The sequence below is a fragment of the Podarcis tiliguerta genome (assembly GCF_965153285.1).
Source record: "Podarcis tiliguerta genome assembly, chromosome: 3".
Taxonomy (NCBI): Eukaryota; Metazoa; Chordata; class Lepidosauria; order Squamata; family Lacertidae; genus Podarcis; species Podarcis tiliguerta.
In genome coordinates, this window is record NC_139536.1 from 24506786 (window position 1) to 24524212 (window position 17427).

General features: G+C 42.8%; 1 protein-coding gene across 4 annotated transcripts in view; it reads right to left on the reverse strand.

Moving 5' to 3' along the window:
- Positions 1-17427, reverse strand: part of KCNH1 (potassium voltage-gated channel subfamily H member 1) — a 236755-nt gene that overhangs the window by 104006 nt on the left and 115322 nt on the right. For all 4 annotated transcript variants that reach the window (XM_083433006.1, XM_083433005.1, XM_083433004.1 and 1 more), the window contains exons 8-9: positions 11748-11947; positions 5573-5825 (exon numbers count right to left, since the gene is read on the reverse strand). In XM_083433006.1, the coding sequence (XP_083289132.1) occupies positions 5573-5825; positions 11748-11947 (453 nt within the window). The remainder of the gene's footprint in view (positions 1-5572; positions 5826-11747; positions 11948-17427) is intronic.

Here is a 17427-nt window from a genome sequence, read left to right on the forward strand (position 1 = left end):
TACTCTGGAAATCTGAGGACACGCAATCCATGCCATCCGCCTGTGCAATGTGCTCTCTTAATCAGAGTAAACAAATGAAACCACCCCAATCCCTGGTGGCAGTAAACAAATTAAAATAGATGGGTTTGCATAAGAAATGCATGCATGGTCACACTACAATCATAACTTTAGTTCATTTATCGATTTTATCTGCTTTATTATAGCTATTTGTATTGAGGTGGAAATTATTCCATACCAAACTGGAATCCTATGCTTTAAATTGAATACCCCACTCCCCTTTGTACACAATGTTTCCAACTTAAAAGAGGCTGGTCCTAATGTGCTTCGCCACATCATTTCCAGCAAAAGCTTCAGCGCAGCAAGGGAGAAACAATGTTTAGTCAAAAAAGATAGCATTTGCACTTTTCCAATATTAGTGTAGAAATACTTCTGCATATGTTTACATTCTAATAATAGAGATATGTCTTTGTTTTGTAAAGCAGGGCTTTGATCAAGGGTAGTCAACATGGTGCCCTCCAGGTATTGCTGGACTACAAGTCCGATGGGCCCCAGCCAGGATTGGTAAAGTTTTTGTAGTCTAACATCTCAACAGCTATCCCTGAAGTTATCAAAGCTCTACACCTTTGTCTGGAGTGAATCTTAAAGGGCCAGCCCCCAGGCCTGAAGACTGACCCCTTTTTTGGCCTTTTTGTGGCCTGCCATGGGTGCCTCCATTTATCAACATAAAGGTAGGTAAGGCTAAGAGAGTCTAACTGGTCCAAGGTCACCCAGCAAATTTCCTGGGTGGGTGGAGATCTCACAGGAGGTCTTCAAGAAGAGACTGGGCAGTCACCTGATGTAAATACTCTTGCTCTAGATTTCTAACTTGTAGCAGGAGGTCGGATGAGATCTCCCTTCCATTCTACAAATTTATGACTAGGCAGGGAACTGAACACAGATTTGCTTGGCCTAACTCCAAGATCCTATCCACTACGCCAGACTGGTTCTCAAAAGATATCCTTCTAGCACGGTGAATATCATTTGGAACTGAGATCACGCTTTCCTCTTAGGAACTGAGTAAACCTGATTTATAGTAATGTTATTATGCAAGAGAACACAGCGTATTCAATAAGCCAAGAGCAATAAGCTCACCAAACGAAATATTGTTGTAGGAGCCTCAGCCTCCTAATTTCAGCGTAAAGTTGGCTCTAATGGCATTAAAGAAAAATTGCCTGTAAATTCATTCATATCTTTTTAAGGCACAAAGGACATTTTGCTCCTAAGTTACATAGATCATTGAGTCACAAAATAATAATTAAAAAATGCAGTTTATTTCTCAGTTGCAAGGTGCATAACTCTTATATTCTTACTCTTACATTCCATAATCACATTCCATTAAAAGAGAAACTGAGAGATTATAGTTTAGTGAACACATTCCCCCCCCCACACACACACCTTCTAGTACAATTTTCACAATGATTGCTATTCAAAATCCTGAGGGGTACTGCTGAATAATCAGAATTCAAAATTTGTGGAACAGGTTAATTAATAGTAAGATTATTGACCTGTGTTCTTAACTGACCAATTAACAGTAGAGCCACTGTCTTTGTTAATGACAGTCATAACCACAGAGTTATCCTTCAGCAGCCCTAAAGTGTGGTCTCCTCTGTCCAGTCGGTCTTGAGTACAATCCTGTATGTGTAAGCAGAACTGGCCCACCCATGAGACATACTGAGGCAGCTGCCTTAGACAACAGAATCCAAGAAGTTGCACCACTGCAGGTGCCACTGCTGCTGTTTAAGCGAGAAGCATTGGTGGCGGCTTCCAGGTTCCAGTGAGATCTTGGGAGAGGCCTGCAAAATCTTATTGGAAGTTGCCGCCGCAGCTGCTTCTCCTTGTTTCTCCAGTAATGGTGGTGGGGGCTCTGTCACCCCTTGGATTCTGCCACCCAAACTGGAACCCATAAGCTGCAGCCACACAACTCTGGTAATTGAGGCTTCAGTGGGGGTAGGAACAGGACGGGCTGGCCCTGTGTCTAAGCAAGGAATCTTTTTCAGCCCAAAGGCATTATGTGTAGAGGAGCACAGCTATGATGACCAAGGGTATGGAAACCAAGCCTTATAACAAACAGCTGAAGGAACTGGGTCTGTTTAGAATGGAAAAGAGGATACAAAGAGGAGATATGATAGTCATCTTCAAATGTCTAAAGGGCTATCACATGGAAGATGGAGCAAGCTTACTTTCTCCAGTTCCAGAGGCTAGGACCCAAACCAATGGCTTCAAGTTGCAGATGACACCAAACTGGGAGGGGTGGCTAACACCCCAGAGGACAGGATCACACTTCAAAACGACCTTGACAGATTAGAGAATTGGGCCAAAACAAACAAGATGAATTTTAACAGGGAGAAATATAAAGTATTGCACTTGGGCAAAAAAAATGAGAGGCACAAATACAAGATGGGTGACACCTGGCTTGAGAGCAGTACATGTGAAAAGGATCTAGGAGTCTTGGTTGACCACAAACTTGACATGAGCCAACAGTGTGACGCGGCAGCTAAAAAAGCCAATGCAATTCTGGGCTGCATCAATAGGAGTATAGCATCTAGATCAAGGGAAGTAATAGTGCCACTGTATTCTGCTCTGGTCAGACCTCACCTGGAGTACTGTGTCCAGTTCTGGGCACCACAGTTCAAGAAGGACACTGACAAACTGGAACGTGTCCAGAGGAGGGCAACCAAAATGGTCAAAGGCCTGGAAACGATGCCTTATGAGGAACGCCTAAGGGAGCTGGGCATGTTTAGCCTGGAGAAGAGGAGGTTAAGGGGTGATATGATAGCCATGTTCAAATATATAAAAGGATGTCACATAGAGGAGGGAGAAAGGTTGTTTTCTGCTGCTTCAGAGAAGCGGACACGGAGCAATGGATCCAAACTACAAGAAAGAAGATTCCACCTAAACATTAGGAAGAACTTCCTGACAGTAATAGCTGTTCAACAGTGGAATTTGCTGCCAAGGAGTGTGGTGGAGTCTCCTTCTTTGGAGGTCTTTAAGCAGAGGCTTGACAACCATATGTCAGGAGTGCTCTGATGGTGTTTCCTGCTTGGCAGGGGGTTGGACTCGATGGCCCTTGTGGTCTCTTCCAACTCTATGATTCTATGATTCTAAGTTACAAGGAAGCAGATTCCAGCTAAACATCAGGAAGAAATTTCTGACACTAAGAGCTGTTCAACAGCGGAACAGTCTCCCTCAGGAGGTTGTGGACCCTCCTTCCTTGGAGGATTTTAAGCAGAGATTGGATGGCCATCTGTCATGGATGCCTTAGTTGAGATTCTTAGATGATCCTCAGGGTCCCTTCCAACTCTACGTAAAGGTAAAGGGTAAAGGGACCCCTGACCATTAGGTCCAGTCATGACCGACTCTGGGGTTGCGGCACTCATCTCGCTTTATTGGCTGAGGGAGCCGGCGTACAGTTTCCGGGTCATGTGGCCAGCATGACTAAGCCGCTTCTGGTGAACCAGAGCAACGCATGGAAATGCCGTTTACCTTCCCACCAGAGTGGTACCTATTTATCTACTTGCATTTTGACGTGCTTTCGAACTGCTAGGTTGGCAGGAGCAGAGACCGAGCAATGGGAGCTCACCCCGTCGCGGGGATTCGAACCACCGACCTTCTGATCAGTAAGTCCTAGGCTCTGTGGTTTAACCCACAGCGCCACCCGCCATTCTATGATTCCCTCTTGGGCCACCTTCTGGGGGCTGCATAGTCAATCCAGGCAAGAAAGAGGAGCTCTTACAGAATTACATTCCAGCCAAGCAAGAAAACCCAGGAAGGGAGAGAATGCAGTGGCGTAGCGTGGGGGGTGCAGGGCTGGCCGGCCGCACCGGGCGCAACATATGGGGGTTAGGGTTAGGGGGCGCAAATCCACGGGTTAGGGGGTGCAAAACCACGGGTTAGGGGGCGCAAATTACTTGCCTTGCCCCGGGTGCTGACAACCCACGTTACGCCACTGAGAGAATGTGAGGTCTTATGTGAGGTGTGTCCTCGAGAAGGAATGGGGCTTAGACAGAGCCCCAAAGGGCAGATAGCAAACCAGGGAGGGAGCGGATGACAACATGAAAGGGGACTGTTGGCAACAAAAGGCTTGGAAGAGGGAGACATCAGCATGCTGGAGGACTCCAAACTGTGACTGAAACTATTTATATATGCCTTTCAAATAATTTGCCCTGCAAATAAATAAATAAATAAATACATAAATGGCTGAACCAGAATACAAGCAGTCTTTTAGGTACCTAGTTGAGACAGAGAGACAAATTCAGATACAAATGCAAGGCAGCTTCCCCAAGTAAAAGAAAGAGAGGAAGAAATAGGGGGGGAGGAGAAACAACATGTAAGGGGTTTACGTTCTATAGTATACAGTGGTACTTAATTCGTTAAGTACTTAATTCATTCCAGACATCCGTTTTTAACCTGAAACTGTTCTTAACCTGAAGCACCACTTTATCTAATGGGGCCTCCCGCTGCTGCCGCGCTGCCGGAGCCCAATTTCTTTTCCTATCCTGAAACAAAGTTCTTAACCCAAGGTAATATTTCTGGGTTAGCAGAGCCTGTAACCTGAAGCATATGTAACCCGAAGCGTATGTAACCCGAGGTACCACTGTATTGCTCTGTCTTCTCTCTTTCCTGACGGTATATTTCCTTCTAAGTGATAGCTACATTTGTTCTGAAAGATTTAAGGTTGCTAGGCTGCTGTTTTTTCTGCAAGGCTAATGTGAGCAACAGAAACTGCACCACATCTCTGTGAGATTTTACTTTACCATTAGAAAGGTGTGACAGAATCGCATCACCACCTGAAGGCTGGATCAGCCTTGTTACTTATCTACATCTTATGGGTTATCACATGGTCTTTCCCTCCTTGCGTTGCTTCCACTGTGTTAAAGTGCAAAACCTTTTTTATGTGCTTAGTGCCCTCACTGTGTGGCTGAACTTTCTGGCTAAAAATAGAGCAAATCTACATTTCAAAATGCTTTGGGCTTTGGTTGACAGAATAGGTTTTAATGTTCTTTAATGCTTCTGTGCTGTTCATGATGCCTGGAAATACTGTGTTAAACAACAGCATTGCAATAAATATATCCAAGACGGGATGGGGGAGGGGGGAGAGGGCTGGATGAGTCCCTTACTTCCAATGAATTATAAAGTCATTGATGACCACCACTAGCTGTATGCTTCTCCCCAGCTATAGTGATTATTATTATTATTATTATTATTATTATTATTATTATTATTCTATTAGGGGAAAACACATTCCCTCTTTTTCAGAGGAACTCAAGGTGGCTAACAATTTTCCACTTTACCCTGTATTTGTTTTTGTGTTTCTGTTCCACTGCAGTTCAGCTTCCGACATCCCTAGTAACATCAATAACCAAACAATATTTACAATGAAAACAATCCTAAGCGAAACTCAAACAAAACAGCTGATTTTAAAAAAAGCAAAAAATGAAAGAAAGAAGCTACACAGGAACTCACTTTCAGAATAAACATTGTCATTTGGTACACAAATGTGAACACGAAGACAGACTGTAATGGGAGAACCTACCCAAAATTGCAACAACTTCATCATCCTGGATAACTTCCAAGGATCCCGAAACCACAAAGCAAAGATTGTCCACGCTCTCTCCAGCATGATATATGAGATCCCCCGGAGCACAGTGCACCGTCTGAAATTCCATGGCAAGAGCTCGCAGGCACCCATCGCTGGCCAGCCTAAACGCAGGGTGCTCTTTGAAAACTTTTCGATTCAGATGAACGCAGATGTCCGCTCGCATGTCCTTAGGGCAAATCTGCAGAACCTGGGACAACATTACAAGAATCAACCTCTGCAAGAGATTAGAGTGTGCTACATCCACTGTGTGCTGTCACTATGACAATCTTTTTTTTCTTTAAAAAGCATCGTGGGCTTGTGCAGGAGATTCATTTTGGCTTCCTGTTGGCTAGCCAACTTACAATTGGCTAAATTCCTGTTCCTGCTTCTTTGCTCTTTTGGACAAGTGGCTGCAGAAATGGAATCTAGCCGCCTGTCTCTTAAGTGATGTGAATCCCTAATAACGACCCTGTTTTTAGCTATTTGCCTTTGAATTTGGAATCCTCTGCATCTACCTATGTGCATGGAAGCTGTGACACTGCTCAGCAGATGTTTGTTTTTATAAAATAAACTGAAACATCTCCGACTGCCAAGATAGCAGACAGAAAATAATTAATAGTAATCATTAAATCTCATTGGGAATGGTGGCAGCTGCTGAAGTTATAATTGCAAATGTTAAATAGGAATCTGTCAGGGAATGCAAAGTTAGAAAATTAGTTTTAAAAGTGCAGCCCTCATTGACCCTGAAATTCCCACACCAGCCTCAACATTAAATTAAAAAGCTCTTTGATATTAAGGCAGAAGATATCTGTACAAGACCAAGAATAAAACAGTTATTTAGGACAAACACATTCTTTGGTAGCTATTGAGCTACCAAGATAATAGTCAAAGGTTTTTTTGTTTTTTTAACAAAACAGTGAAATCAATAGAACAGAATACATACTTAAATAGGGCATGCATTGAAACAGCACACAAATGCTTAAACTTTTTGGAATGTATATATGATCAGGGGGCTTTCAAATTCCTTTGTCTTGAGAAAACCAATTAACCTACAGTAGCAAATTATCATCACATACCTGGCAGGGGGAGAGAGATATGTGGCCAAACACACATTGGCTGCCTTGGATTACACCTCCCAACCCCCCCAAAATTATAGCTCACATCCAAGACCTGACACATGCTTAAATCTCTCTAATGAGGTTAACTTTGGTTGGATTCTGTTTATGTTTTATTTGCTCATTTTATTGAAACCTCCAATTTTCATTCATGGTCAAACCAGCGCAGAAGAGTGGTATCATTGCATCAGTGGTCAAAGACAATAGCATCTTAGAGTAGTTGCTAGCATTCACATGCCTAGGGGGGGGGAATTGCTTATTGCTGATGATTTTTCTTCCACTAGAGAAGAAGAACCTTTTTCTCAAAATACACTCAGATGTAGAATTTCTCAACAAGTCCTGGCCTTTGCAATTGCCTTGGGGCAACTAGAAGACAGCTACCACTATGGCAACTATCCTTAGAATAAACTTGTTTTACTAATATGCTTGTCTGACGTACCTCTGCTTAATGGTAAGGGCAGAACTAGAACTTATTTGGGAAACATAGGATTTCTGAGTTATTTTATCGTTATTTATAAAAGTATTTGTATACTGACAATTCATACAATGGCAATGCATAGCAATATATACAATGAAACATAAAAATGGTACAAAACAATTGTTAAAGTATCTGGCTAAGCCAAAAATATTAAACAGTTACGTAGGCCTTTCAGCATAAAAATTCTAAAAGAAAATGTCTGAAAATCAAAAGCAAGGTACCTGCCAAATCTATGCATGATACTGATAACACTTTCTTTCAAATTTACACAACAACCACCACTTGCCTTCTGTGACAAATTATACCGTAAGTGGCTTACAAAACATAAAACTAAGAATCATTTATAAATCTACAACAAAACAATAAAATAGTAGCATCATTGCCTTTCATCAACATACAAGTTAAAATGTAACCAAAACTGTTGTGATGGCTTCTTTCAATTGTTCAACCCATTAAGGTGGCACTGTGGTTTAAACACTGAGCCTCTTATGTTTGCTTGATCAGAAGGTCAGCAGTTTGAATCCACATGAAGGGGTGAGCTCCTGTTGCTCTGTCCCAGCTCCTGCCAACCTAGTAATTCAAAAGCATACCAATGCAAGTAGATAAATAGGTACCACTGCAGTGGGAAGGTAAATGGTGTTTCTGTGAACTCTGGTACTCATCACGGTGTTCTGTTGCACCAGAAGTGGTTTAGTCATGCTGGCCACATGACCCAGAAGGCTGTCTGCATACAAACGCTGGCTCCCTTGGCCTGAAAGCGGAGACAAGCGCCACAACCCATAGTTGAATTTGACTGGACTTAATCATCCAGGTGTCCTTTAACTTTACCTTACCTTACATTTGCAAAATAAATCAATAATGCTTAAATTAGCTTTTACTGTTTTAGCTTTTCCATACCCTCTGCACCTCACCAAGCAGGTAAAATCAAAGCATAGTGATTCAGGGGATAAATTCACCTTCAAAATATTTGCTTAGAGGGATGTATTACATGACACACATCAGTAGTGACAGCAATGCAGGAGTGTAGAAATCACATTATGATTTATTCATTCCACAATGTTCTTGAAGTTGTGTTTGTATGCAAATTCAGTGGAGCTTGAGAATTGGACTTTAGAATTTATGGACTGGTATTGTCATTACTCAAGTCTTAAATTTGTTAGCCTCTGCTATCAACACAGGCTTTTTTAAAAAAAGAACCAGATACTAAACTCCACTGCCTATGATATGAATATGTCAATTACAGAAATCTATCAGAATATATCTCTTTTAATAGTTGAAGAATTGAATATTTCTTTATATTTATTAAAGCAATTCTTCAAGGTGAAAATGGATAGCTGTGATTCAATAACCTTTGCATTCTTCTCATGAAAATGCCTTTGGCGCAAGAGGGCAGAAGTTTGTTTTGAAATTAGCCCACCTTTTGTATAGAAATAAAAATAAAGAAAATGAAAGATGTTAAATAGAGGAAACTGAGGATGCTTTTCAAGTCATGACTGAATAGATTTGTTGCATGAGAACATAGGAAGAGCCTGTTGAATCAAGCAATGGGCCATGCAGTCCGGCATCCTGTTCTCACAGTGGCCAACAAAATGGCTGTAGGAAACCCACAAGCAGGACTCTAGCACAAGAGCCCTCACCCACCCAGCTGTTTCTATTCAGAAGTGGAGGCAGAGGATAGCCATCCCACTCAGAAGCTGTTGATAGCTTTATCCTCTATGAAATTGTCTAACCCTCTTTCAAAGCCATCTGAGTTGGTGGCCTTTACTGCCTGCTGCAGCAGCAAGTTCCATAGTTCAATAATTCTACACACAGAATATGCAACGGACCAAGGCACCGGCAGAGGAAGCGGAGTGCACCGCCCCCGGCAGCACGATCCTGGTGGGGTGCCATCGCAGCTGTCCCCCCAACCCGTGCTGGGTGCCATGCCCCAAGGACGTGGGCCACACCCAGGCAGGCCTGCTCTCTGCCCCCCGCCTTCTCTCCACCCCCCGGTGCCAGAGCATGACGCTCCGCCACTGGACCCAGGGACTTGCCCTCTCTTATAAGGAGCTAGGGTGTGCAAGCAGGTGCCAGTTGAAGAAACAGCATTCATATTTACTAAAATTCAGCAACAATTTTGAGCCAGAGAAGCTATTTTTCTGGATTTGTGGATTTGTTTATTTAGTACACACAGAATGCACTCAAGACACCATTCATGGGTGCCCAATTCCATGGGGATGCCCACTACTGCAAGTAAGGTATTTGTGCTTTTATCTTGTGAGCCCTGGGATCTTTAAACAAAGGACAGTACTGTATATTAATAATAGCAGGCATAGTAACGGAAGGCTAGGCAAAGAAGAATCAGCACCTTGGACAGGGACCTACATAAATGTGGGTTTCAGGACAGAACATGCTGAGATAGAATGTTTGAATTGCCTCTGCTGTGTCTTGGAACAACTGGCAGATCTTTATAGCCTGGGCTATAGGTATTAATTGACTAGAATCCCCCCCCCCCCGTTGTGAATCTGGTCAGTTAGATCTTCTACTGTTGGCTTCTTCTAGGGCTTGGGGTTCCAGCCTGTGGTGATATCTCCTCTGGACTCTCCTGATCCTCTAGATCAGCGGTTCTCAACCTAGGGGTCCCCTGATGTTGTTGGACTACAACTCCCATCATCCCTGAGCTCTGGCCTTGCTAGCTAGGGGTGATGCGAGTTGTAGTTCAACAACATCTGGGGACCCACAGGTTGAGAAAGGCTGCTCTAGATAGTCTGTGGCAGAGGTCTCTTCTCAACGTTCAGGGAAGGAGAGGAAGCTGATTGCACCTTTTCATGGGACAATTGAGGGAGTAGGTTCATTTTCTCCTCAGAGCTCCTATCAGAGGAGAACTCTTTCTGTGGCTGTAACATCCAGAGGAATCTTGGTCTGTGGCCGTAACATCCCATCCATATAAAGACCTGCTAAGTTTCATCATGGCTGATATATCATGTCCTTCCCAAATACAGAAACCCCTTAGATAACTACCGTACTTTTCACACCATAACACTCACTTTTTTCCTCCTAGAAAGTAAGGGGAAATGTCTGTGCGTGTTATGGAGCAAATGCCTATGGATGGCGGGGGGATCTGCTGCAGTTGTGAGCAGAGGATCCATGGTTCCCCTTTCTTCCCTCCTCCGTGGCTCGCTTTGAAACAGCAAAGCGGGAGAAGAGCCGCTGAGTGGGGAGGAGGGAGAGAAGCAGAGCCTGCTTGCTTCAAAGTAGCAATGCGGGAGAGGAGAGGAGCCACTTACACGAGTGTAAGCGGCTCCTGTCCGGTTGGCTCCTTTAAAGCAACCATGTCCCTCTCTCCTCCCCACTCAGCTCGCGAAATAGCAGCAAGGTTTTTCAGATCGCTTAGCGCTAAGACGGGGAGGTGGGAGAGAAGCAGAGCCTGCTTGCTTCAAAGGAGCAAAGCGGGAGAGGAGAGGAGCCTTCTCCTCTTATACCCCTCGCCTGCATTATTAGCAGCATCCCTCTCCACACACCCCACGCGTGTTCCTTCTCCCCTTAAACTCCTCTTCTGCATTATTAGCAGCATCCCTCTCCACACACCCCACACATGTTCCTTCTCCCCTTAAACCCCTCACCTGCATTATTAGCAGCATCCCTCTCCACACACCCCACGCGTGTTCCTTCTCCCCTTAAACCCCTCTTCTGTATTATTAGCAGCATCCTTCTCCACACACCCCATGCGTGTTCCTTCTCCCCTTATACCCCTCTTCTTCATTATTAGCAGCATCCTTCTCCACACACCCCACACGTGGTCCTTGTCCCTTGAGTGCTTTCCCTTCCCTCCCCACCTAAAACGTGGTTACAAAGCATGGATCCACATGGATCCTCAGGATTTTTGCACTGGGTCACCCCAAATTCACCATCAGATTACATAGCATGTCCATGGCTACAGCTTGCACCAAAAAAAGCAGGCACCCACTGTTGCCTAGGGCCGCAGTGGTGCAAAAATGTGGTTACAAAGCATGGATCCACATGGATCCTCATGATTTTTGCATTGGGCTACCCCAAACTCACCGTCAGATCACATGTCTGTGGCCACAGCATGAACCACAAAAATCATACATCCACTGTTTCGTTTAGAATTTTTTTTTCGTGTTTTCCTCCTCTAAAAACTATGTGTGTGTTATGGTCGGGTGGGTGTTATAGAGCGAAAAACACAGTACATCTCCCAAATTCTCCTGGCTGTATTAGCTATCACAATGGGCAACGGACAAACAGAGAAGGAAGGGAGGAGGGAAAGAAATCAGCGCTGCTGGGTTGCATTGCAACATTCTTCAAATTTCCCCATATTTTTCTCCATGAAAATTTGAAACTTACAAAGCCAGTATGTGGAGAAAACTTCAGAGAACTCAGACGTCTCTACATTTGACAAAGATGAATTTGATATAAGGAAAACTGAGTTTTAAAAAAAATCAACCCAATAAACAGTCATCAAGAATAGCAGCTACAAGAAAGGAACAGTTAGAAAACATTTATTTGGTGGTAGTTTTCCAATATCAAGACAGCTCACCTTTTCTGTATCGATGCCTCTGGACATGGACCAGGTAGAAACAATGTAATCCATCACACGTTCACTCAGACCTTTGGGCACTTGATAGAGTTTCAGGAAGTCCCGGACACTGTTTAGCATTTCGTGGTATCTATTTGTATTAGCGTACATTTGCTGGAATATGGTTGTTACATTACCAAAAATCGTTGCATATAGGAGAGCTGGAAATAGAAGAAGAAGAGGAGGAGGAGGAGGAAGAAGAAGAAAAGGAAATAAAAGTAAGTATTTTCCAAACACTTTTTAAGCAGAACATTTGAGATCAATGTCGATACAGTGTGTTCTCTGTAGGAGAAAGTAATGCAAAATACAGCATTAATTATCTTAATTGTTACAAACTGACATTAAGATGCCACTTATTGGATGGTTGCTGTTGGCACTCAAGTGCTTCTCAAGTAATTCTGAATCCTGTTTGGGAAGCATCCCCTCAGCACAAATTCTCTTGTTTCAATTAAAGAATGCCCATGTCAGTTTAGCTTGTGTTCAGTGACTTTATTGGAGAACTCCTAGTTATTAGGGAACTCGCCTTACACCCCTGAAGGCTGCTTATTGAAGCCTTGCTTGTGCTCACTAATCAACTTCCTCCAGTTCAACTAACCATAAGCAGGTACAGAATCCCATTAGTTGCAGAATCCCAGTGTATTTGCTCCTTTTAATACTGCTGGTGGTTACCAACATTGCTGGAAATTACCAGAGGAATGCCTATCTGCCATAGCAGCTCCATTATAAAGAATATTTATGGGGGGGGGGTGCAACCACGCCTTTCCATCAAGGTATTTTAACAAACATTAAAAACCAGTACAAAGGCTAACAGCAGCAGCAAATTAACATACAAGACAGATGATATTATTATTATTATTATTATTATTATTGACACACTACTCAAATAAGAACCAACAGCCATCCATAATGAAAAGGCTTTAATATATGCAATTCTTTTCCCCAGCATATAAAATGCATTCCACAACCAGGGAGCCACAACAGAAAAGTCCATGTCCCTGTGAATCTCAGCAGACGGGTACAGCTGGAGGATGACCTCAGCTGGTGATTTTAATGTAGATTCCCTGCCCCCCCCCCATGTAAAACGTTCCAAGCTGAATCTCAGCTTAGAAAAGTCTCACGTGGTAAGGCTAAGAAAGACCTCCCCTAGAGACTTCGAAATACTGCTTTCAATTAGATGATCATATCAAGCTGCCTTATACAAAGTTAATAATAATAATAATAATAATAATAATAATAATAATAATAATAATAATTTCATTATTTGTACTCCACCCATCTGACTGGATTGCCCCAGCCACTCTGGCAGGCTTCCAGCATATACTAAAACATAATTAAACATTAAAAACTTCTCTATACAGGGCTGCCTTCAGATGTCTTCTAAAGAATAATAGAAGATAATCAGTAAATCCAGCTCAGTATTCTCTGTACTCATCTTCTCCAAGCTCGGCTGAATCTAGACATATATAAAAACCCCTGTGAAAATGCTTTTTAAAGAAACTGTTTAAAAATATATACTGTATTGAATTTCCCATTAGCTCACCATCATCTAGTATTACATTTGTAGAATGTGACATTTAATACACTTAAAACGTATTTGCAGCTGCATAGCTGAATCCCTGGTGCCCTCCCCAAAATTTTGAACTACACCTCCCATCATCCCTGACCATTGGGCTATACTGACTAGGGCTAATGGGAGTTTCAGTCCAAAACAGCTAGAGGGCACCAGGTTGGGAAAGGCTGATCTAAACTGATTGGCTGTGGTTCTCTCATGTTTTGGACAGTGATCTTTCCATTTCTACCATCCTGAAGATGCCCAAGTGTGAGGTTAGGACTTTCTTCAGACAGAGAATGTGCTCCACAACTGAGTGGGAATCTCTCCTCTGAATAAGTATACCCAAAATCAAAATATCACTAACTATATATATCAACATTACTTGCGGGCGAGGGTTAGTGCCTTAAGCAACAACAAATTCTAAATGTTTTGAAATGCACTAATTGGCTCGTCACATACAATTCTGGTTGCAAACAAGGCAGTATCAAATAGTTTTCAGGCTTACTTGGCAGGGACTGAAAGGGGCATGGTCAATTGTTAATGTGTGGATCAATAATGGGCCTTGGCAGTGAGAGAATAATCACTGAGGAAAGAGGTGGGGACACTCTAAATTTATTGACAAGCTTTTGTGTGATAGGGGAGTTTGAAGGGGATGATAGTTTTGTTGTATGGTAGTTTTGTTTGACATATCAAATATGAAGAACTATCAACAACCTCAGATATGCAGATGACACAACCTTGATGGCAGAAAATGAGGAGGAATTAAAGAACCTTTTAATGAGGGTGAAAGAGGAGAGCGCAAAATATGGTCTGAAGCTCAACATCAAAAAAACTAAGATCATGGCCACTGGTCCCATCACCTCCTGGCAAATAGAAGGGGAAGAAATGGAGGCAGTGAGAGATTTTACTTTCTTGGGCTCCATGATCACTGCAGATGGTGACAGCAGTCACAAAATTAAAAGATGCCTGCTCCTTGGGAGAAAGGCGATGGCAAACCTAGACAGCATCTTAAAAAGCAGAGACATCACCTTACCAACAAAGGTCCATGTAGTTAAAGCCATGGTTTTCCCAGTAGTGATGTATGGAAGTGAGAGCTGGACTATAAAGAAGGCTGATCGCCGAAGAATTGATGCTTTTGAATTATGGTGCTGGAGGAGACTCTTGAGAGTCCCATGGACTGCAAGAAGATCAAACGTATCCATTCTTAAGGAAATCAGCCCTGAGTGCTCACTGGAAGGACAGATCGTGAAGCTGAGACTCCAATACTTTGGCCACCTCATGAGAAGAGAAGACTCCCTGGAAAAGACCCTGATGCTGGGAAAGATGGAGGGCACAAGGAGAAGTGGACGGCAGAGGACGAGATGGCTGGACAGTGTTCTTGAAGCTACAAACATGAGTCTGACCAAACTGCGGGAGGTAGTGGAAGATAGGAGAGCCTGGCATGCTCTGGTCCATGGGGTCACAAAGAGTCGGACACGACTAAACGACTAAACAACAAAGTTTTGTTTGAAGGGGAGTGCCTTCAAAGTGCTTGTGACTCCTCATTAAAATGCAACAAATGATGTGTAGGTATCTACAGGTAAGATGTTGGTTCTGCAGTCACTTTCAAACACTCTAAGGACACTTGGTTTTAACAGGCTTTACAACTAAAGCCTTACTAAGGAGGAGACTCTTGAGAGTCCCATGGACTGCCAGAAGATCAAACCTCTCCATTCTTAAGGAAATCAGCCCTGAGTGCTCACTGGAAGGACAGATCCTGAAGCTGAGGCTCCAATACTTTGGCCACCTCATGAGAAGAGAAGACTCCCTGGAAAAGACCCTGATGTTGGGAAAGATGGAGGGCACAAGGAGAAGGGGAAGACAGAGGATGAGATGGTTGGACAGTGTTCTTGAAGCTACCAGCAAGAGTTTGACCAAACTGCAGGAGGCAGTGGAAGACAGGATTGCCTGGCGTGCTCTGGTCCATGGGGTCACAAAGAGTCAGACATGACTAAACGACTAAACAACAACAAAGGTGTACAAAATCAAGCACAGATACTGGTAGGAGGAAAAGGAGTTGAACCACGCTCACTAGACCACACTTGCTGTCATGCCCTATCTAAGGCTATCCAGGGTTTGAGAACATTTCTGCAGTGGGGCAGCCAACTAAACGTGAGCAAGGCATGCCACTAAGGTTGAAGCTCCTTGAGTTTAATTCTGTTCTGGGTGTGCGCTACTATCCCTGAATTATAATCCAGCCACACCATGCTTAATTGAGTCCCCACACACCTCTAATTCTTCATAATCAGGATGCTGCAAATAACCATTCTGACTGTTAATTACAAATTGTGTATTATAATTACCCTTGCCAAAAGGCATTCTACTCCATCTGATTAATCTATCTCAAACCTTATTAGCTTTAATTTGCCATTAGTTAGCCAGTGAAATACAGTATTAGTGCAGGAGATTCATCAAAACATTTTTTTAAAGAAAAACAAACAAACATCATTTCACCCACAGGGTTTCTGAACAAAATTGTAAGTTACATGCTTTCATAGCATTGGGAACTTAATATAACAACAACAACAACAACAACAACAACAACAACAACAACAACAGTTATTATTATTAGTAACCCCCCTCCATCTGGCTGGGTTTCCCCAGCCACTCCATAGCAGCTTACACCATATCTAAAAACATAATAAAAATAACAAACATTAAAAACCTCCCAATACAGGGCTGCCTTCAGATGTCTTCCAATAGTTGTGCAATTCTTTATCTCCTTGACATCTGAAGGGAGGGCATTCTACAGGGATGGTGCCACTACCGTGAAGGCCCTCAAGATCTGCCTTTTCTTTTCTTCTTTAAAAAAGAGGAACTCTTTTTAAAACCTTTTGATTTTTTTAAAAAATATATATAAAGAAAGAAAGAAAGAAAGAAAGAAAGAAAGAAAGAAGAGGCAGGGGTGAGGGGCACACCAAGCCCAAATATTCTGAATCCTGTCAAATGCATTGTTGTTGCTTTATTATTTGCTTTCTAAACCACCGTCTTGATGCAATTTGCACATAATTTTAAAAAGTTAAAAACACAAAAGCAACAGATATATTTAAAACAACACTAACACTCGAACAAGTAGACATTTGCAGTAAGGCCTCATTTTATCCAGCTGGAAAAGTCTGTTGGAACAAAAAGTGGGAGCTGTTTGTATCTTGGCAGTGGCAGAACAGGGGCAGCCACATTAAAAGTCCTGCTCTGAGTTATTGCGGAGAGGGCTTCTTAGAACTTTGGAACTTGCAAGAGAAATTATCCTGCAGACTGCATCAATTTACAGGGTGTATAATGTGGTCTCTAAAGTAATCTTTTCGGAGCTTTATAGGGACATATATGTTAGTACCAACACCTTGAACTAGGCCCAGTAGCAAACTGGCCAGTGAAAATACCGCAAGCAAAGTGTTATAGGCTGGTAGTAACTTGCCCCCACAAGCAACCTAGCCACCACATTCTCCACCAGCAATACAATGGGTTACTATACTTGCAATGCATACTGTACTTTCAATACGTGGGTTGAATTCAACTAAGTCTTACTGAGAGCAGACCCTTTGAAATAAATGAATTTATATTAGTTAACCCACTGATTTCACTGGGTCCCACTGTGAATATAATGTAGTCGGATATCACCTAGTTGGTTGTATCCAGCACTGTCTGTGCATGTAAGGATGTTCAGAGGAAGACGCCCCAGTGCATGAGCAGAATTCTACTTGCGAAATGCTGGATTTGGCCCACTGAGTAAGTAAGACAAATTAAGAAGAAAAATAAGATCGGGTGTCACATTACAAAATGGCCTGGTTTTTAAGGGAATGTGAAATTATGGCTTAGTGCTACGTAAAGCAGCCTCCACAAGCCTGCATGAAATAAGGGAAGCTGATTTATATTGTTCCATCTAGCTCAGGACTGCATACACTGACTGGCAGCAGCTCTCTGGGGTTCTAGGCAAGGGTCTTGAAGTGTAGGTGGGTTCCCACCAGGCAAGACACAGTGATAACAGCAAGAACCTTTATTGAGCTAACAGAACTGGACAACAGGGGCAAAGCAACTGCTTATATACATTTC